At 31.7% G+C, this 22,334-nt stretch overlaps 3 protein-coding genes across 3 annotated transcripts; 1 reads left to right on the top strand and 2 right to left on the bottom strand.

Annotated features, from left to right (window-relative positions):
- Nucleotides 1–10,220: 10,220 nt before the first annotated feature.
- Nucleotides 10,221–13,019, bottom strand: LOC126772550 (serine protease 1-like). The gene is made up of 7 exons (XM_050492950.1): nt 12,873–13,019; nt 12,473–12,574; nt 12,293–12,405; nt 11,948–12,116; nt 11,391–11,510; nt 10,935–11,069; nt 10,221–10,442 (listed from the first exon to the last, which is right to left on the bottom strand). Exons 1-7 carry the CDS (start codon nt 12,990–12,992, stop codon nt 10,221–10,223), a joined length of 981 nt encoding a protein of 326 aa, XP_050348907.1. The 5' UTR covers nt 12,993–13,019.
- Nucleotides 13,020–13,815: 796 nt separating this feature from the next.
- Nucleotides 13,816–18,023, top strand: LOC126772549 (transmembrane protease serine 9-like; the record flags this gene model as incomplete). Its single annotated transcript, XM_050492949.1, has 7 exons — nt 13,816–13,935; nt 14,217–14,362; nt 15,304–15,466; nt 16,072–16,188; nt 16,745–16,870; nt 17,742–17,921; nt 18,012–18,023. Coding segments are annotated over 7 exons (864 nt in total), but the record flags the coding sequence as incomplete, so codon positions are not given.
- A 9-nt stretch (nt 18,024–18,032) lies between these two features.
- On the bottom strand, nt 18,033–21,265 carry LOC126772548 (uncharacterized; the record flags this gene model as incomplete). Its single annotated transcript, XM_050492948.1, has 7 exons — nt 21,173–21,265; nt 20,786–20,857; nt 20,140–20,261; nt 19,867–20,023; nt 19,227–19,337; nt 18,781–18,915; nt 18,033–18,212 (listed from the first exon to the last, which is right to left on the bottom strand). Coding segments are annotated over exons 3-7 (633 nt in total), but the record flags the coding sequence as incomplete, so codon positions are not given.
- Between the last annotated feature and the right edge of the window lie 1,069 nt (nt 21,266–22,334).

Here is a 22,334-nt window from a genome sequence, read left to right as displayed (position 1 = left end):
ATGTGTATTTAAAATTTATCTATAATTTAAAATCACTTCAATCCATCGTCATACATAATAGTAAAACATACATTTTGGTCATAAATAGAATAGCGGCCACGCGCGCGAAGCTGCGTGTTTTGCTAATTTTTTATATACTGTAAATAAAAATTTAAAAAAGCCTGTGAGAACTTCTTTTGTTATTATTTATTATTATTCTAAAAAAATGAAAATAATACAGATATTTACTTACTTTATGACTTACTTATAATGTATATGACTTATATGTGTATTAGTTATGTGTTTTAAATGTAGTTCTTACAGAAGCAGAGATGGCCTAGTGGTTAGAACGCGTGAATCTTAACCGATGATCGTGGTTTCAAACCCGGGCAAGCACCACTGTATTTTCATGTGCTTAATTTGGGTTTATAATTTATCACGTGCTTGACGGTGAAGGAAAACATCGTGAGGAAACCTGCATGTGTCTAATTTCATTGAAATTATGCCACGTGTGTATTCTACCAACCCGCATTGGAGCAGCGTGGTGGAATAAGCTCCAAACCTTCTCCTCAAAAGGGATAGGAGGCCTTAGCCCAGCAGTGGGACATTAACGTGCTGTTACTGTACAATAACAGTAGGTATACAAAGTTACAATTTCATTGAAACTATGTATATAATTTAGTTTTTCTAAAGTAAAATCAGTGTGCGCTACAAAAATAACAATTTGACTAATACTTTACCCTCAAAATTGCAGAATGTCAAGCATTTCATACTTATTTCGCATCAAGTTAATGGCGTTATATTTTCGGGAGAACCAGACTCGAGCAATTTTAGCGGTTTCATGAGCTGAGGTAACTCGTCATAATGCGTTTAGCTCATACCGCTCTGGTAGCGTTCAAAGATTATGTGCATAGTAGATGAACATCGCATATAGTTCACTTGGTGGTAGAATTTTGTGTCAGCCTGTCTGGGTAGGTACCATCCACTAATCACCAATCACAATACTCAATAGTTGTGTTCCAATTAGAAGGGTGAGTGGGCCAGTGTAATTACAGGCACATCAGACATCTTAGTTCCTAAGATTGGTGGCGCATTGATGATGTAAGGGATGGTTAATATATTTTAATTCCAATATCTATAGACAGTGGTAAAAACCGTTAGGTGACCCATTTGATTGTATGCATACCTATTTTGTATATAAAAAAATGGTATACAAAGTCAGCAGATCATCAGTCATCGTTATATTATATTTTTTATTAAAGCACTGATTTAGGCTTAGGTATATTTGCAAACATAAGGGATATAACATATATTTACGGTGTAAACTTGTGTCTTCTACATTTCTTATAATCGAAATAAAATAGAGGTTGATGTTTTGTCTGTATTTTTTATATTTAAGGTCAGATAACTTACTAACATTAACGTTAGATGGAAAATTAAAAATTAGATGTCGTTTTTAACAATAATTAAAATGCAAGTAACAATATTTTATTAATTATCAAACTGAAATGTACAAAGCAAAGCAGCATACGAACTCTCGGAAAGTTAGCAACGATGTACTCTGGTATGTATCGGTAGATTCCAAGCTAGCTTCCAAAGTAGGTAAATTTTCCGGTCAACCGCCCACTTTATGCCAATGATTCAATGATTTTTACTGACAGTTGACTGGCAGCGAAATTTTCCTTAATCGACTCTTATAATCACGCGTTCAGATATTCTACCCATTTCCTACCTGCTGGAATCACATGACACTTAATATTCGAGTATATATATATACTAGATCTTGGGCAGTCCGCATCCATCCCGAACCTGCCACCTTTTTTATATCGTCGGCCCATCTTGCCACAGGTCGTCTTCAAGACGCTCGATTGGAACGGACGCGGCATTAATATAAATGGCCAACACATTACACATCTGCGATTTGCCGACGACATTGTCATCATGGCGGAGACTCTGCAGGATATATATATATATATATATATATATACATAAATATAACATATGGGTTACACGCATTTTTAATGAAATTTCTCAATGTATACTTGAGTTGCCACCAAGCAGGCTTCAAAATTAGTTATAAAAATAATCTTATTAGTAAAGACTATTACTCTGTTACTGAATCTATGTCTAACAAAAATGCGTCGATTGAATGATTGCTGGATTTCGTGCAGGAACTAAGCGTACGTAATTCATACAATTTGTATTTTTGTAAAAAAAAAGAAGTAACTACTGAGTTTCTTTCCGGTTCGTCTCGGTAAAATCCACATACCGAACCGGTGGTAGCGCTTGACGATTCATAAATACTTACTTGTAAATATCTATTTGAATAAAAATATTTTTATTTGATTTTATTATGCCTCTTTTATGCAAAAGTCACAATTAATAAATTTACCATTTCTGTTCCTTTGAATAATCTCTGTCATCATATTTCGGGAAGCATTATATTACTTATTCAATATTTTCAAATTGGGAGAGCTTCGTTGTAATGGAGCCGAAAAAAAAATATGAAAACCCCAGCAAATGGATTTGCAAGCTTATTTCTTATTTATCCCAGAAATTGGATCGGAGTTCTTTTTATTCAAATTTTTACGTCATGTTCTCTACAATCTTTCAACTTTTTGAATTTGTCTTTATACATATAATACGTTTGTGCAATTATTTAAATGCCATTTTTTACGCTATAATTATTAACTAAATCATCTTAATAGTTAACGTTATTATATTTAGGTACTCGTAATATTTTCAGTAACATTATTATTGATCATTGGAAACAAAATGCGATACGAATACAAAAAAAATATTCGAAAGTCTTCAATACCGTCCTACCTAAAAATATATCGCTTTATATATTTTTAGATGGTTCACACATATATATTCAAATTGAACTGAATTATATCTAACGATAGACAGAAGTCTGTTTTCAGTTTTTCAGTAAGAAATTAGTGTGTTCCAGTGTAATTACAGAACACAATTGATACAGCTAGTATGACGTAGTTGACGTATCTAAGACACGTACGAAACGATTTGCTTCCTCGTTTCTGATACGCACCACTAAGATCTGGAATACCCTCCCGAAGTCCGTTTTTCCCACCACCTACAATATAGGTAACCTTCAAGTCTAGAGTGAATAGGCATCTTCTAGGCAAGCGCGCTCCATCTTAGACTGTATCATCACTTTCCATCAGGTGTGATAACAGTCAAGCGCTAGCTTATACATATATTAAAAAAAAAAGCTTGAACTTTATTTATTTCGTAATCAACAGCGGTACAATGATGAATACTTATAAAATAAGGCTAATAAATGATTACACAATATAAAAGTCTTATAACATAAATAATATCTGACTGAATATTTTATATATAAAAAAAGTATGTCTTATTGGGTGTATGAGAGTGTTAGTGTGGTCTTCCTACCTATTCATCATTTTCATTTCACTCGATGTAATTTTATTATATTCTTTTATACAACTAAAAAGATAAATGAAATAAATCTAAATTATAGTAAACTTTAATGTAGGGTTGAGCCAGATGTAATATAAAATAGTTTTGTGTATAGAATGTTGCACGCAACAAAATTTTCACCAAAGTGATCGTTTATCAATACATCGAGTATTGCTAAATTTCATTCCAAGCAATCTGAGAAAAAAACTTGTACTAGTCATAAAATTGTATTAGATTCATTGTATACTTTGCATTTATGAACACTTGTTCCTTAAAAATACAATAGGCACAATTTATACTTGTATAAAAATCATAGACAATATAACAAAACGTGACCCTCTACTCGCAAAATAACGAACCCCGAACGACAAGTGCCCAACTCGCCATCTGACTACGATGTCGCTGCGACCATTTATCATTCGAGATGTGACAACTGAATTTATTTATAAAAAAAAACAAACAAAGCACGGGCTGCACTGTCGCTGGATGACGATTTTGCGTGTCTCAACGTGTTGAACACAGACAAAGTTATATCCAGATACTACTAGACAATAATAATATTTTTCTCAATATCAACCGATTTTTCTTTTTGTTCGTGTATTTTTTCTGTTAATGCTGAGATACCGTAATTATTACCAATTTAACATTAAATTAAAATATATATATATATATTAAATATATAATAAAACGATAATGCAACATCAACAAATGTGATAAATTTGTGATCTTATAAAAATAAAAAAGTAGATCTTAATTACTCTTTTTATTAAAAACAAAACATTAAATTTATAACACATATATATAATAAAAATATATTTATACATATTTCTTATTAGTGTACGATAAATATGAAAACAGAATTTCTCTGTGTATTGTTAATCTATATAAAAACTTGTCTAAAATTTGAAGGGCGTTGGTCGCGAAGCTCGTAGGGTCGAATACAATGGAGAGATAGCAATTTGATATTCAGGCCACATTTTTAATAAGCACCAGCCCTATGCCCGGTAATGGGTCGAGTGGCCCACTCTTTACAGCTTTTTATTGTGCTATTAACGACTCACATTACTCTGTGCTGTTTTGATTAAACATAGATTTTTTCTTTAAAAAAAAACAGCTACTTTGAAATACATCAATATGTTCAGTAAGCTTTATAAATACAACTTCGCTCTTTTTCACACTTCAGCTTTACCTCTAAATGTTGTTTAATTAAACATTGCTGTCTCCTTCTTTCGAATGTAAAATCAATAATGGCAGAAAGAGATAAATCAATGTTTAACTAAACAACGTCTATAATTAAAAGCGATTATTAAAAACTGAATATATAAAAAAATAATCACTGACATTTTAATTACCATTATTTTCATAACATTCTTTTCTACATTTTGTTTTTATTTTAACCCTCAATCTATAGAATGGCGGCATTTTCGCCTTACTGAAAAAATAATTATTTCACACCTAAGATCAACTATTAATGACTATTATTATTAGTCTATGGTCTTTAATAGACAACATATGTGAAAATTAGTAAAATCGCTGCCGAAAAGAGTTCTGGGTGTATACCAAATATGTATACAAAATAAAAAGTTCATGCATTGAGTCACGAATCACCTGATGATAAGTGGTAGAAGAGTCCAAAAGCGACGACAGCCAGTACCGTCGGGAAGAATGTTCTGCACTAGCCCCCTTCTTGCCGGCCCGCAAGATGCCTCTTCACGCCTCGTTTGAAGGAACCCAGGTTGTAAGAGGAGGGGAACACGTAAGCTGGTAAGGAATTCCATTTTTTGGAATTGTGACAAAGAAAGGAGTTGCCAAATTTCTTTGTGCGCGATGGTTTTGATGTCACAGGCGCTGACATCGAGAACCAGCACGCGTAAACTTATGAAGGAAGGGGAAGCAGGGTGCATAATGCACTTGCACATTACACATCATATTTGTAATTTATTGAAAGGCGTTTGTTACTTAACGAAGTATTGTGGTGCATCTGTTCGCTAAAACTACCTTTTTTTGAGTGTTTTTTGACATTGATGTTTGACATGTTTAGAAATGTTACGTAAAAAATAATCATTCTATTGACTAGAGACCTAATCCAGTTTCGTTTTAAAGACCCTTTGTTTTCTACTTGATTAGAAATGGTTAACTTCTTCTAACTACCTGTTTTATTTATTTATTTTGGATAATAGACCAGTACTGCCCGAGGGTAAGAGGTCACCGTCGAGATATTTGCATACCAAGGCGTATAAACGAGTCTTTATACTACAGACAGATAACAATGCTCAAGTCCCTCTATCTCTATAAAAGGAAACATACTGTAAAATATTATAATAAAATTACAAACATTATACTGATCGAACTGTTTAATTTCTCTTCCGAAGTATCTGTGTATCTGGGAGCCAATTCCATTAATGTATAACGATTACAATACGTTCCCGATTCAATTCTAATCCAACTTTGACTATTCTTAATAATTCGGATCGGAACCGAATCGATATGATGTTAACATATACCGATGTGTCAAACCCAAACTTAATTGTTAGCTTTTATGTCAATAGTCGATAATTAAATTAAAGAATAGGAAAACGGATAAACGGCGACGATAAAGCTTCGATTCCATTGCGATAAAGTGACAATTTGTTAGTAGAATTGGACCCTGTTTGTTCACTACCGAACACGACATAAATTTTAAGAATGAAAATGAAATTATGCTAATGAAAAATCGATTTTTCATGCCAAGATTCATTCATGCAGAACTCATTATTGATATTTTCGCTTAATTTACTTATTTTATCTACAAATACATTTAGGTTTGTTATGAATTCATATAACTTCGCAGCAAGCGAATAATAATCTAATTAAAAAAAATGCTTTACAAAGGTACATTGTTACGATGAATGATTATATACGATGAGTGTTTTAAAAATTAATTGTATGATGTTATTGATTTAAAAATACTTGTAATATTTGTATATAAAAAATATTAGTGTATTTTTCAAGAAAATTCAAATTATTTATCCTATAGCATGTTTAGACTAAGTTTACAAATCTTGTTTTAAGCTAACAAGCAAACTAAGACAATAGAACTTAGCAGAACTTAGCAGCTTGGAGGAACTCGTATCACTTAATTAGTATTTTGGTTGTATCTTGTTTAACTTGCTAGACCTAATTAGTAGTCTTGTAACTGATGTACCGTATTGATCTTAGTGTACTACATGTACGCACAGAAACGCTCAAAGTTGTTCGTTGTAAAACAACAAAAATGCTATTCATTGTTTAACAAATAAACACGAACGAACTTATAATCTTTAGCAGGTGATTAGTTAAATAATGTTATGTTTTCTTCTCTCGAATGTAAAATCATTAATGACAGAAAGAGCTAAGCAACGGCCGACGTTTATAAGTAAGGCCGTAATTTGATAGTTATTTATTTATTTATTTAAGGAAAACAACAGCATGATACAAAATATGTTAATATTAAAAATACAATATGCAGACAATAGAGTCAATTACTGTTTTCCATCGAATTATGCAAACATAATAATAGTTAACAGAAGTAGCAACACACAGTTTGCTTTCTAGATGTTGCCGGGGCTCTGTTCGTGTAAATCTTAATTTCGTACGCGAGTTTACTGTTTTTATTCATTCCCAGACCACATCAACCACATTTTTGATTTACGATCGTTTCAGTGGTTTAGTCGCGATGAGTTAACAAAGAGACAGATAGTTACTTTTGCATTTTTTGCATATTTAGAAAATATAATAAATATATTTTTAATCACAATAAAAATATATTCTTTCTCATTTATTTACAATCGTACACGATATTATAGTTAACTGATACTGGATAAAACTGAAAACGGGTTTTGAAACTTAACAACGCAACTGTTAACGATACCCTTATTGTTAAATTATATATATATTCGTACTATATACTACCTTCGACATCTTCCGTCTAAGATAATATACTTAATCTTTACAGGTGCGAATATGTGAGTAGGTTATTAGTAATGCGTAGCTTAATATCCGGGCAGAGCTTGAGGTCGCGCTAATTAAATACGAATCTCAAGACAATACTCTGAGATTTCGGTCGAGTTAAACCACACGGGTTGATTATATTTTCAATATTGGCTCTCAAAGATTTTATTGTAAAGTATTTGATACATATTCTTGTACCTATAATGTATATATATAGGTACAAACATCTTAATGTATTACATAAAATTATATCAAAACGTTTATTTACGTGCATGATTTCATATTTAAAAATATTATATTCATGAATAACAATATAACATCAGCGTAATTAGTCAGCGTTTTTTTTTAAATTTTACTCATACATACATATACTTTGCCTATAGAGATAATAATAAATAAGTGTAAGAAAATAGTTTTGAAGTCGTAAGCACAACTGATGTGACACGTAATATTAATTTCAAATAAATGAATAAATGAAGCTGAGATGGCCCAGTGGTAAGAACGCGTGAATCTTAACCGATGATCGTGGGTTCAAACCCGGGCAAGCAAAACTGAATTTGCATGTGCTTAATTTGTGATTATAATTCATCTCGTGCTATAAGGTGAAGGAAAACTTCATGAGGAAACTTGCATCTGTCTAATTTCATTTCTGCCACATGTGTATTCCACCAACCCGCATTGGAGCAGCTTGGCGGAATAAGCTCCATATCTTCTCCTCAAAAAGGGAGAGGAGGCTTTAGCCCAGCAGCGAGACATTCACAGGCTGTTACTTTAAATGAATATTTAACACAAATCCACCTAATGTGATACCCGTCATCCATCGTACTCTAAACTAGAGGAAGTTATAATTTATGAAGTGAGTTCCGGCGCTCGCCTTCACGACCGCTCCGTCAGGGACCGAGGAACAGACGTTACAGCTGATGTTTAATGCAAGCCGTCTGAGATCGCCTTAAAACTAACCCTAAGCTATGCTTAAGTAAGGAAATTAGATAGACGTGTAAAAATGCTTAAGTTTTTTGTCATTAGCTGAAAAAGGTTGAAGTATTCATATAATTTATAAAAAGTTAGATAGATATAAAGGCACTAAATTTGTATATTTTTTACTATAAGACGGTAATATAATAATTAAATTGTCTTGATTAAAATATTTCTCACGATTATTAATTAGATATCGAAATATTTGATAAAAACTAATTAAATTGCTTGAAATTATATAGGTACCAGTTACAAAATACAGTATTTTAATTTGTCTTATCAGCGCCATCTAGCGAAATTCTAATCTAATAACAGCTTATGACAGCAGCTTTAATTACCATACAGTAGTGCCATCTTTCGATCATTTTTCTAACTGAGTATAGAACTTGAACTAGGTTTGAATGGCAAATATTTTCGGTTTAAGCTAACAGATAGCGTTACATTCATTAAAAATGGTAAAAATATTGTATTTTATTTTCAGTTCTACACATAAAAAATAATGCACAGGAATTCATATAATTACACAATACAAGCTGTCTCCAAAAAACTTGACAGAATGTGTATTTAAACTGTAATGTCCGCTCTACCTTCGCGGACCGAAAGCCCGCGAAAACCGTTTAGCAAGTGTATGCAGACTATTCCAACCACAAGAGTAGTAAACACAAATAAGCAACTTTGACATTGAATTGGCGCTATGCTATTTTTCGATACCTTGAATAATTATTGAGCTTGAATAATATACCTTGAATAATAATATTGTTTATATACACTATTTTCATTATGGATTCGCGAAAAAGACGAAGACGCAATTTCTTGAACTTCGGAGAAGTTTTAATCAATACCTTGAAAGTAAAATTAAAATACATGAAAGGTTATGTGGAATAGTATTATATTATAAATAATTATATATTAATCAATAACTGTTTATAGTGTTCAATATAGCAGAGCCATCAGCAAATCGCATAGGATATGTAACTCTAAAGTTTGTTTATCGTTACTACTTCTTTGATTGAAATAGGCTATGGGTGGTTTCACGGCTTCACATTTGCGCTTCGCGGCATACCCCGTTCGGTGTCGGTTTTTAGTCTCACAACAACAACAACAAGGGACTCGACAAAGGGTGTGCAGAAGGCTATAATTTTCGCACGGCTCAAGTTCAACTACTGCGAATCATAGGCGAATGTAAAGCCGCTTTAAAATCAATTTTATATATATAATCTTCGTTTTTACTGTAAGGATATTTATAATAAAACCTAACTTGTTTACTTTACATAATATTTAAATATATTGTGTATTATTGCTCAGAAGGGCTAATGGTAATCTTTCGTTACCTATCCTATTTGCATGTATAAAATCGAACATGAGAAATTTTTAAGCACATCGGGTAAAGCTTAAAAAATACATACGCGAACATAATATAAGCGCCTCTTTTTTTTAGTTGGTTAACTATTTGGTCTGACAGTCAAAATCATTTATATCAGTAGCTCAGTCAGAATCTACCCAAACTTTGTCAAGTATATAATACAAATAAATAAGTATTAATACCAGTAATAACGATAGGTTTAAAGATCTTTATCTCATAAAACGTTTGTGTATTATTTATCTTGGGCTCGGCGGTGAAGGAAAACATCGTGAGGTAACAAACAGACAATGTGGAGCTTATTCCAATCCGCGTTTGAGTAGCGTGGTGGCATCAGCTCCACAACACATTCTCCCAAACAGAAAAAGAGGTCTTTATCCAGCGTTAACAGACTGTTACATAATGTTAAAGGAGTGAAATGATATTTATATCAGTGAGAAGGTTATGTGCCTTAGATATGAACAAAAAACGCCAAAGTGCTGATTTATCTAAATTACTATATAACGCACAACAAGCACAATAAAATACAAAATTCGATTATCGATGGAGCAAAATACATCGAATGTTCTGCGAAGGCATTCCTTTCGAATGGCACGTGTTCTTCGGAAGTGTAGGATGAAATTCTTGTGTACACGCCGGGTTGTTGACCACATATTCCACCCCAAGCAACAATTCCAACCAAAACACCATTACAAACCAGAGGTCCACCAGAATCGCCCTGAAAATGTAATTGTGATTATTTGTGTAAAAATAGGAACTTAAAAAACCTAAAGCATTTGACACAGCAATATTTTTACGTAAAGATAATGTATATGGCATTCAAACCATTTTAAAATATATAAATAAATAAACTCTATACAAGTCAACAATCACAATATAAATTTAATCTCAAGCGGTTCGGAATGTAGATGCTATCGATAATCTTCGCGTTTACTCTTTTTTATGAAATAGTATGTTACATGTAATAATCGCATACAATTAAATTACGAGTACATTTATTTCGTATTTCATTAAAATATAATAATTGTACAGTTCCGTGATGGAGTCTAAACGCCTCTAATTTTATTATAGAAAGAGAGAAAGTGTAATTGCTATATAAAAACGACAGGCACTTCAGAAACTAAGCTACGAAGGCGTCTATAGTTGTAGACACTTTTGTGACGATGTGAGTGAAGTGTGGTGTGTATGAATAAATAAAAATTACTCCAACCTGACAACTATCTTTCCCTGGTGATCCTGCGCATAAACTGGATGAGTGCAAATATTCAACATTATAGACAAGTTTACAATCTGTAATACTTATTATTGGTACGCAAACCATTTGTAAATAGAACGATGTTTTATTCTGCAAAAATCGGTCGTGTTTAATAATATTATCTTTTAATTATAACTTTATAATTCTAATTACTTAGTAAATTAATTATTATTTTATTTATTTCTTTCCGATACACTGCAAAAATATTAAATATAAATAATCCAATTTTCAAATTTCTTTCCTACATAGTATAAAATATTAAATATAGTTCGGGTTATAAGAATGAGGGCATAGAAAGTGCACCTGTAGTTGCACACATACGGTGCATTAGAAATGCACTAGCTAGTCTTTGAGATTAATAGTCGTGGCCAAATTTCGGCCCATATGACATTATCTATTTTTACAAACTACCTTCTCTTTAAGTCCATAACCTGATACGAGACATTGTTGTCCGTCATTTACATTTTCATCATTCAAGGAGTGTAAGCGAATTGGTTTTACTTTACTCGAAGTAATAAACGCATAATTTACCTAAAATATTTGACGGATAATTTAATTTTATTGAAACATTAACATAATTTAATTATAATGAAATATATTAAGAATGAAAATGAAATGAATGAATTTAATTATAATGAATTGTTAAGAATGTCTTCCGACGGGGCGTGGCCTAGCGGCGCGACTTAGTCATGTGATGATCATCATAGTGGGGACTGGCCCTGCCGAGCTCATCGGCCGGACAGGCTGGCTTTAGACACTTCTGCTTGGACTCTCGGCTGTGGCGGATATCTCATAAATAATATATCAGTTGATCGGTTTTGATTCCTTTGTTCTATTTGTGTGTGTAAATTGTACGAGTCGATCTTGATATTGTTGTGTAGTTGTTTTAACTTATCTCTTTTTAAAAACCTATTTCAATCTTGATTTCTAATAATATAATAACAGACAGGAAATGATGATGTACTTACCTCTATTACACCAAAGTCATGCTCTAAAATAGTCTCATCATAATATTTGTGCTTATAGAAGTGCTTTATCCTTCGCCAATGTCCCTCTGCCAGTGAAAAAATGGTCACTGTTGTTTTTGTTGTACCAGCAACAACTCTGATGTTGCTTAATTTTTTTAACTTACCCAACCTACAATTATAAAAATTTATCAAGTATAACTAATTATGAATATTATGGACTATATTTGATGACTTCCTGACCGTTTCAGGCCACGACGATTATTCTCGTAGAAGATTAAAGATTCTCGGATACGAGACATATTCTGGTCATAATGACGGAGTAGAGAGTATAACAAACTTACTTACTTTGAATCAATGAGGCAATGTGCTGCTGTTATGACATATTTCATGGTTACCAAACACCCTCCACAGAACGACGACCACGCATAGCCTCCAAGAAATTTTCTCCTTAACGTAACCTGTGATATTTAAAGTTTCGTATTTAGAGTTTGCATGTTAAACAATTATCGTTACAACTGTACTAACTTGATAGGGTACTTGAGTAATTGTTGCCTTAAAACCACCTAGTATTTTGAGGGTACAAATATCTACAAATGCTTCGTACTTCATGTTTTCTGTTAGAATTTCCTAAAAAAATATTTATTACTAAGCCTTTGTCTTAAAATAATTGATATTTAATTAATCATTCATGCGTATTTTTTTTGGGTAGGCGTAATATATTGCCTGCCGGTAACATGGAAAGTGTTTAACAGCCTTTTATGCTCGACCGCCTGCCTGACCCTCCTTGGGAATGCTTTTGCTGGTATGTTTAATGTAATTAATGGATGCGTTTACTAATAATTTCTCTAGTCGTACCTACCACATCCATAGGTTTTGATAGGATGACTCTATTCTACTTTGCTGGAAAAATATTAACTATTCATACACTAAAATTGAATGAATCCTGAGATGAGTCGTCATCGTAAGGTATTAGTTGAATACATCCAATGCATATGACCATGTGCGTGATCATTAGAAAAATGAATATGTATGAAAAACATTTCATAAATTTACGGAAACTTTATGATACCTCACGACAGATTTATTATAAATATATTATGAAAATAGTAAATATTTGTACCAAGCTGTCAAAATTGAACACAAACAACTTAGCAATTCCATTCTCTTTGATAAGCAGCCGATATTAAAAAGTTTTTATTTGATGTCAGTTGAATAAATATTTAGGTGGTGCCAATGACATATTAAACATGTAAAACGGAGAGTTGCACCCAAAATTTAAACAGGAAAAATATCGTCAAGATGTATCTATTTATTTAATTTCATGTATGCTTGTAGCTATACACTATACAGCTAACATTTTTTGGATTATCATTGGATGCTAAAAAGAATAATATAAGTAATATATTTAAAAATTCTCCCTAAGTAAGTAGCTGGTTAATAACAACAGGTGAGCATGTTAAAAATACTTGCGCTTTAGGGATTATAGAGTCGTAACAACAAGAACCTAATTAAGAGCTAACATGAAATAGATTTTATAAATATATTTTACGGCTAAATGTTTAAAACAGAGCCTTGTAGTTGTACGTCAGTGTTTGTAGCGCATTAATGATTCATTTTTAACATATAATATCACTACTTCATCCACTATATTTAAATACAAATATACATTTATATTTTTGTACGCAGTACAGTGTAAAGACAAAAATAATGTATGAGTGAGACAGCATGTTAAGAGCGGCCTTTTTACTAGAATTGTTTCCTTTAATGCTATGTTATACTGAACAAAATTTCTATCAGGCCAATGTGTGTCAAAATATATGTCATTTTTTAAAATCATAATATTAATGTTTCCTAAAACTACAATTATTTTTCTATATGTATTTGGTATTTCTTTAGTAAAAGCGAAGAATAAAACAGATTATTACGATGAGTACGTGCCTCGTGTTGTAAACGGGAAACCGGGCCAGCTCGGCGATGTGCCCTATCAGGTTAGATCTTCCTAACTTTCTATATTGCTGTTAAGGTCTGTATTTGAAATTATTATACGATAAAGCTAAGACGTGTGTCCTCTTCTTCCGAATGTCAAATCAATGATGACAGAAAGAGAGAAATCGATTTAACTAAACAGTTTAGCTCAACAACGTTGGCAATAATGCATTATGTACGCAACTTGAATTATTACCGGATAACCTAACTTATTAATTAGGACACTTAAAAAAAGTAAATGTTATTTTTAATGTTGTAAATTATGTCTTGTGTTTTTTTTCAGGTAGCGTTTAAGGCACTAATCAGACGGTCGCGAATATATACCACATTCTGCGGAGGTACAATTATCGGACCGTTGAAACTTCTATCGGCAGCCCATTGCTTCTCTGGGAACCCAAACGTTTGTCAGAAACTTTGCGGTGGTGGCGGGTATTTTCAATAAATATATTTTTTTATTTATTTTAGTATATTAGCCGAGCAACGAGCCCCTGTTGGTAAGTACAAGCAAACCACTCTTTTTACCGCCATTGTACTGTCAACCTGGCAGTACTGACTCACTTGGAAACACAGCGATACAAATTATTTATTGTTGTTTGGCTGTAGGATGAGTGGTGGTTTTGTAGTAAACCTACAGACAAGTTCGCCGAATGCCTCGATAATATATTAAATATTTATCGATATATTAATTATTCTAATATCGACAGAAGACAAGAACATATCAGTAGTAAGTAGTATAAATCATTTCATTGATATTAAAAAAATATAATTATTTTTATTTATTAATATCAATGAAATGATTTTAATTAAAGAGTTTGTATATTTATATAAGCTACCATTTTCAGACGTTACGCTTTCAAGATATTCTATTTTTACTTAAGACTACTCGAATGGTAAATAAAAGATTCGCTTAAATGCTTCCCTTTTCGCTCTAATAATTATTCTTTTATATTGCATTAACATGTAACCTATAATACTCATAATTGTTGCATAGACACTTAGAACAGATGGTTCGCAACTAATGTATAATATATTTAATTTTTAACTACAATACAAATTCTACAATTTAAGAAAAGTAAATTCTTGTAATTTTTTTAGGTATGTTTATTAATTCGTAATGTGTCTTCCAATTTTTTTTTAATTCAGCTAGAGAATTAATATGCAAATCGACACTATTACGGTAGAGCTTATTATAAATTTGACTATTCTTGAGATCGACGAGTTAACATCCGTAACTGCTTAAGGGCTTAAAAATTAAACAAGCGATCAAATGACTTGACTGACGTATATTTTTATTCAGTTGAGAGATATCGAAAAAAGGAGGCATATTGTATTTATTTAAATAATTTTAATAGTAGTAAAATATGTTCTAGGACTCCGAAAACATTGTCCCATAAATACGCAGTAGCTGGGAATTTGAGGAATCGTGGCTACTATCAGGAATTTGACAGCGAAACCAATGGTCAATGGAGACAAATGAAAAAGGTCGTTTATCCTTCGACATACGCCTTTCCAAAAGACGACATCGCTCTTGTTGTAAATATATTTATAGACTAATAAAATAATCATAAACCACGTACAATAATATAGCACTTAAAATAGATCGAAGCAATTCCGGGAACGTCTACCTTAAATGGTGTTGATATAAATAAGTTAACACTTTAGTTCGCTGATTAAATATTCAGTTCAATTTAGATATAAGATTTATAACTAAACAGAACTCATTTAAATTTTTAACAACATAAGTCAATCATTTTAATCCTTAATAATGGACAGAAACTGCAAGATATCAGCGACATACTTCTGAACTAATACATAAAGTAATGTATCATGTGTCCGTAAATGTCTGCTAGACTAAGGCCTTCTTGCTTCTTAAGGAGAAGGTTATTTGACCATGCTGCACCAAAGCTGGTTGGATATATAAGTGGTTTGGTGTTAGAAAATCATCCAACACGTTCAGGCTTCCTCCCGCCTTTATTTTCTTTCACCGTCACCTTCACCTTTGAGATGCAGCGCATAGCGCTATGCATATCTATACAAAAATGTTTATTAACTAACTGGAAATAAATAAAGGAAATCATTGAATTGAAATTTAAAATATCTTGCTATTGCATTGTAATGCCCACTGTCTTCTATTTCAGTTCTTATTCAAACCGTTTGTGTATAACTCTTATGTCAATTATATTCCGTACGCAACTCGTCTAACGGACTATCACGGATCATGTTTAGTATCTGGATATGGCAGAATTTCGGAAAAGGTTGAAAACAATGTTTACTATATTACATTATATCTGTTTATGTATAATTGTTCGAAATTCCTTTAATAAATGCAGGCGCATTTGCTCCTACTAATCGGAATCGTCTTCCGGAAGAATGTTGATAGTTCCTGGATAAATAAGTGAAATCAGAATATATAAAAATAATACCTAATAACTGCTACTGCTTGGTATTTATATAGCAGTTAAAGTAATGTATCTTACAATCTGTATGATTTAAGATAGATTAAAGTGCGTTCATCTCAGCTAAAACCCATAAGGATAATACCTCTTTTATCTCTTAAAGATTATCTTGTTTGCCAAGTTTCCATAAGTTTTAAAAGTTATGACTATGTTTTGATGGTCTTTTAGAAAATATTATAAACACAAACTGTAACATTGCATAGTCACACGTTTCCTTTAATATCTAACTTGTATAGGTGTATATATTGTTATATCAGGTGGAGTAGAGTCATTTGCCCTCCCGGCGAATATAAAAAAAAAGGATCCCAATGCACTCTTGAACTCTGTATGATATTTTATACCATATATGTTACAGGCGACATCTGACAAGCTTCTGCTAGCAGATTTGACCCTTATCCCTATGGTTAGATGCAATCGAATGCATAAAAGAAACATGCGAAGATTTGTATGTACGTCTAGTAGGTTCACTGATGTTGGAAAGGTAAATTATATAAAATATACATTTTTACAAAATAAATTAAAACTAACTTTAGAATGTATTGCATATATATTTTAAAGCCGAACAAAATAAAAGGTAAACATATAAGGAATGGTCAAATAATCCGTCACCTAATTAATCCGTCACCCTTATAATCCGACATTTATACTTCTTCGTCAATTAAACATAATGTGACTTGTTCACACCAAAGTTGATATGATATTTGTGATATGTACATATGCATATGTACATATATATGTCATTATTTGGTTTTTGTGTCAAAACATTCTCAGTAGCAGCTGATCCTGCTCCAGAACTTATTCCGGCTGTGTCCAGTTTGACATCTCATTAAATAATTAGTGTAAGAGACTGGAAATTGAGTTGTTTGCTCACATGCTTATATTCGTATAATGCCTATTGTTTTATGCAGTTCGTTAGTGTCTATTCAAACTGGCCACTGTAACTAAAATCGATCAGAACATAAAAAAATGCCATATGTACCTAATAATCCAATGCATTTATTTTTTAACGTAAATTAGTCTATAGCTACATTTTTCCATTATTTTAACATTTTTTTATATGTATTATATATGTAATGGGAAAAGGCAAAACAATTTAGTACCTTTTTTTACCTCTGTTTTTCAAACAATATTCTTTTTACGTTATCAATAAAAAAAATAAGAGTAAAGAAAAAAAAATAACCTTCAATAATTGATCGGAGCTCGAAACACGTAAATTTCTAGATATATGAATATGTTTTGGTTAAATTTCGTTAACTAGACGAAAACAAGTTAGCAAAAAAAGCTGTCCCAAGTCTTATGTGAAGAAGATAAATTAGAACAATTATTGAATGTGATAGAATTGTTTTTCCTAGGGCGATTCAGGCGGACCTTTAGTGTGCATGAACACTGGAGACCCAAACGAGCAACCAGGAAAAGGAATTCTCGTTGGCATAGTCAGTGGACATCGGTATCACGTTGGAAGTTTCTTCACAAGAGTTTCGTCTTTTAGAAAATATATAGAACGAAACAAGAGTCCACCTAGAGAGAGACACGTGATATTTTTTCTAGCTACAATATACACAATTTTGGCTATTTTCATTTCGTTTTATTTACTTTTAATGTATAAATAATATAATAAATAGTGGAAAAAGTAACTGAAAATAAACATTTTCATGACACTGCGTGCTTGCATCCGTAACCCACTTATAGTATAAGCCAACTCGGTTGTGCAAAGATGGTAGGCCAACATTGATGACTGAAGTAACTCCAATTAGAACTCCACTTTTCATTTCTTCTGCGGGATCACCAGTATCAACACAAACTAAACCACCACCTTCTATTTCCTGATAACAACATATATATTTTAATAACAAATAGCTTATTACTAAACATCATAAGTATATATATGCAACCTAACGCCATCTATTGTTGCTATGTTTTCTTTATAGTATGTTGTGTTTATTCCTCGTAATTTTTTAAAATAAATTTATTCGTTACATGCTACAGAAGAAATACTCGTTTTATTAAAAGTAAATGATGATCTAATTAAACATACAGACAAATGGTACAGAAAAATATTGCATTCGCACAAAATAAATGGGATACAGACGAGTGAATGATTGTAATGATTTAAATTGTTAGAAATACGTCAAACTAGTTAAAAAGTATTATATATTTAGTTGAGCTATTTATGAGTAGAATCCATGCTACGTATCCCTTTAGTAATTATTACGTATATTATACTATATAAGAAGATGAACAAAACATGATTTAACTATTAGTTCAATCTACGATGACACGCCTCACTATTACAGCTTACATGGAACACTTGCTCTTTAAACGGGCGTTCTTTTCATCATCGTGGATTGAAATATAGTAATAACAATACAAAATAAACTTTGTAAATCTCACGGTGGAAGATAAAGTCTTTATATCATATTCTGTACAATAATATAATAAGCAACTTCGAAGTAAATTTTGCTCGCAATTTCTTCTGGTGACCAAGTGAAAAGTGACGGCAAAGAGATGTTTGTTCTTCGACCAACTCTATAATTAGGATATTATTTAAAAATATAGAAAAATATTACAACGACAACACGCCTGAGTAGTTAGCACCTCCTCATCTCTAACTCTATAAGAATCAAAACATATGTCAATGAGTTATAACTTAAAAGGTGAAGGAATCAGGAAAATTCCTGTCACCATCGTAGAAACTGTAGTTATTAATTTGCTAAAATTAATAAAATTACAAATACAATGCAAATTCTTCAAACAATGCCAAATATTTTTAAGTAGGGATGACTACTAACCATCAGGTAACCAATTTTTGCATAAATCAGTAAAAAACGAATATATACCTTTGTTGTCCTCACTCCAGTTCCGACACAAACACCATCAAAATCTTGGTTCCACTTTGTGTAAGGAATTTTGTTAACAAATTCGTTAAAGTCCCAATGATTGTCAACTTTCTATAATTTAAGATAAGCGGTTAAATAATTTAATATATATTATGAATCTATCATATAAAAAAAATGAGTCACTAATATGCAAATAGCGTCAAAATCATAATGTATGTGCAAAATATGAGATATTAAATGAATCATGTCAAGTTATCAGCAACAAGCCCCAGTCAAGCATAGTGCTTAAACTTCGTATATATAGGCGTATATATTAGCGTATTAAGCCAACAAATCCATAAACCTAAGCTTTTGACACTGTAAGCTGGTAGGTGCCATAACCGAAGATAACAATACCATCAAGCATTAAGCATCTCAACCACCCGTACGGTGGCGGGAAATCAATGCACCAGAAAATCATTCCCAAGGAGAGTTCGGGACAGGCTTAGGATTTTAACGCCGAGCTTGGTACTGGTCGGAAATAAATGTAAAGGGCAAGCGGATAATAGTGATCACAACGATGTTTTCCAGAAATGTTTTTACCTAATATAACATTTGGTTCACAATCGAACTTAGTTGTATAAATACATTTATAACTTACCACAACTGCTAAATTATAAGCCGGAAATCTATAAAATCTTTGAGTATATAAATGATCAATTTTTCGCCATTGTTGTTTATTGTCAAATACTGATTTTCGAACAAGAGTGTCCAAGATACCGGCTCCAATCCTTATACGATTAAAATTGCGTTTTCTCCTATAAAATATACATTATTTTTTAATGCAAATTATGATTATGAATTCAGATTTAAGTACCAATAAAATAAGGTAGAAATTTCTCTGAATCACTTTTTAAACAAAATAATAATAAACCTTTTTCTATTTGTTAGAAAACAGTGCGTCGACGTAAGAACTTTCTCCATTGATATAATACTACCAGCACAAAAAGCACGATATAGTGATTTCTTCGGGTCGTGTAACTGATATATAAATACCTGAGAATACAAATTTCTTAAATTAAAATCGGCCGACTAACGAGCGGGTTGGAGTGGTTGGTAGATACTTGCCTTTCACGCCGAAGGTTGTCGGTTCGATTCCCACCCAGGACAGACATTTGTGTGTATGAATATGTCTGTTTGTCCTGAGTTTGGGTGTAATTATCTATATAAGTATGTTTTTACAAAAGAAAAGTAGTATATGTAGTATATCAGTTGTCTGGTTTCCATAGCACAAGCTTTGTACAAGCTTAATTTGTGATCAGATGGCCGTGTGTGAAAAATGTTCCAGGATATTATTACTTAAAAAAGTATATTGTCATCATCTTTAAATGATTATGTGCATTTTCGTTAACATTTCTTAGTCAAAGATTAAAATATTAACAATGTCTGTATAACAAGCTTATTGTCAACTATTATGATGAAGATAACGATAAAAAAGGGTATTCCGTCACTCTTATTATCTACTGGGATGAAAAAACCGCTAATTATAATTATATTTATATATTGAAAATTTTACTTACATGATGCTTTAGGTCTTCAGCTTTAATCGCTTCCCCAGATTTTCGTGTAGATTTTAATCTTATTAAAGGACGCTGAAAAATTTACATTTACTAATAATATTTATATTTTTTAAATAAATTTTATGGAAAGGAGTGATGAAAATGAGTCACAAAGAGCCACCTATAAACATTGTAGAAATATTACTGTGTAAGTTTATACCATCAATGCTGCACACTGTTATAACACTTATGCCTGAAATTACACTGGTTTACTTAACCTTCGAATTGGAACACTGCAGAATTTTTGATGATCAAGTAGGACTGCACAAAGAGTAGAGCTTTTACCACCGGATAAAAGTTAAAAACCTAAATAAATAAAAAGAGAAATGACTAAAATAAAATTATTACCTGGTCATCAGAACTATTAAGAGTAAACGTAATTGTAGGTAAGGTACCTAATACTACAGTTAGGATAACAATACAATTTGATAACACTTTTATTTTTTTTGTAGATATATGCGTGAGTATAAATTAACATCGTTATTATGTTATATAATGTTAAATAGTTTTTTCTTAACAATAATCACATAACACATTATATTGTTGAAAGAAACATTTACTCATATCCAAAGAGAATATTATCACTAGGCTTATATCTGTCAGGTAAATTTCTTTTTATATAAAGGTTTAATAGCTTACATACTGCTATAGAAACTTTTTAAGTGCTTTTTATTAATATTAAATTAATTAAATAAAAATAAAATGATCAACTAATGAGGATACTTAATTTGATTCTTATATCATCGTCGTCTTCTTGCTCATGTTCCATATATTTGGGTAGTTGTAGTGTGTTGTACAGCACTGAAAGACTCCTAAGGATAGCGGTATGTCTAACATTGAGAGTGGCTTTGCTTGTTTTGAATTGCCATACTGGTAGTTGGATCGTTAGCCGATGGTAACCAAGGATGCACTTAAATAAGATAAGCCAAAATGGCCCAATGGCTATAGAACACGTAAATCTTAAATAAAGATTAAATGGAGCCTTATCACCTTTTAAGTAATATTCATTTTATCACCTTCATTTTATAATAATCTAACTTACCATTCGTAAAAGGAATTATTGATACATATGTGTAAAATTACAATTAGTATATCTTTAAATTATCAGTCAAATGCCAACACCTTAGGTATTTATGGATTAAAAGTTTTTAAGTGAATCCGAAAAAATAGACACACAAATATTAATAATTAATAATATTCATTTGATAGATATTAAAAACGTACGAATTTTTTCAATGCTCACGTATTAATTACAATATTATATTTGTATGAGCAGGTATACATAAAGGTGAATGATAGTTATAAATAATCTATTTATAATTTTATATTCATTTATTTAAATAATTGCAATAAATTTAGTTTTTCTACATTTAAACGAATGTTTTAATTTAGTAATTCTGTCTATGCGTTTAAAGTTCAATAATAATAATAATACAGTAATGAATCGCATTTGTTAGTACGAAGTTAAACGAGCCGAGAATATATTTGAAAACTGCTACTCGTTTTACTA

Source organism: Nymphalis io, chromosome 12 (genome assembly GCF_905147045.1).
Source record: "Nymphalis io chromosome 12, ilAglIoxx1.1, whole genome shotgun sequence".
Taxonomy (NCBI): domain Eukaryota; kingdom Metazoa; phylum Arthropoda; class Insecta; order Lepidoptera; family Nymphalidae; genus Nymphalis; species Nymphalis io.
Note: the sequence above shows the minus strand (reverse complement) of the source record. Positions and strands in the feature narration are given on the sequence as shown.

Coding starts and splice junctions, on each gene's coding strand:
- LOC126772550 (XM_050492950.1), bottom strand. CDS start 12,992: ATGAAATGTTTTTCATACATATTCATTTTTCTAATGATCACGCACATG. Junction 12,575..12,872: donor AGGATTCATTCAATTTTAGT/GTATGAATAGTT, acceptor ATATTTTTTTAG/GAAATTCTAACAGAAAACAT. Junction 10,443..10,934: donor CAGGGAAAGATAGTTGTCAG/GTTGGAGTAATT, acceptor TTACATTTTCAG/GGCGATTCTGGTGGACCTCT.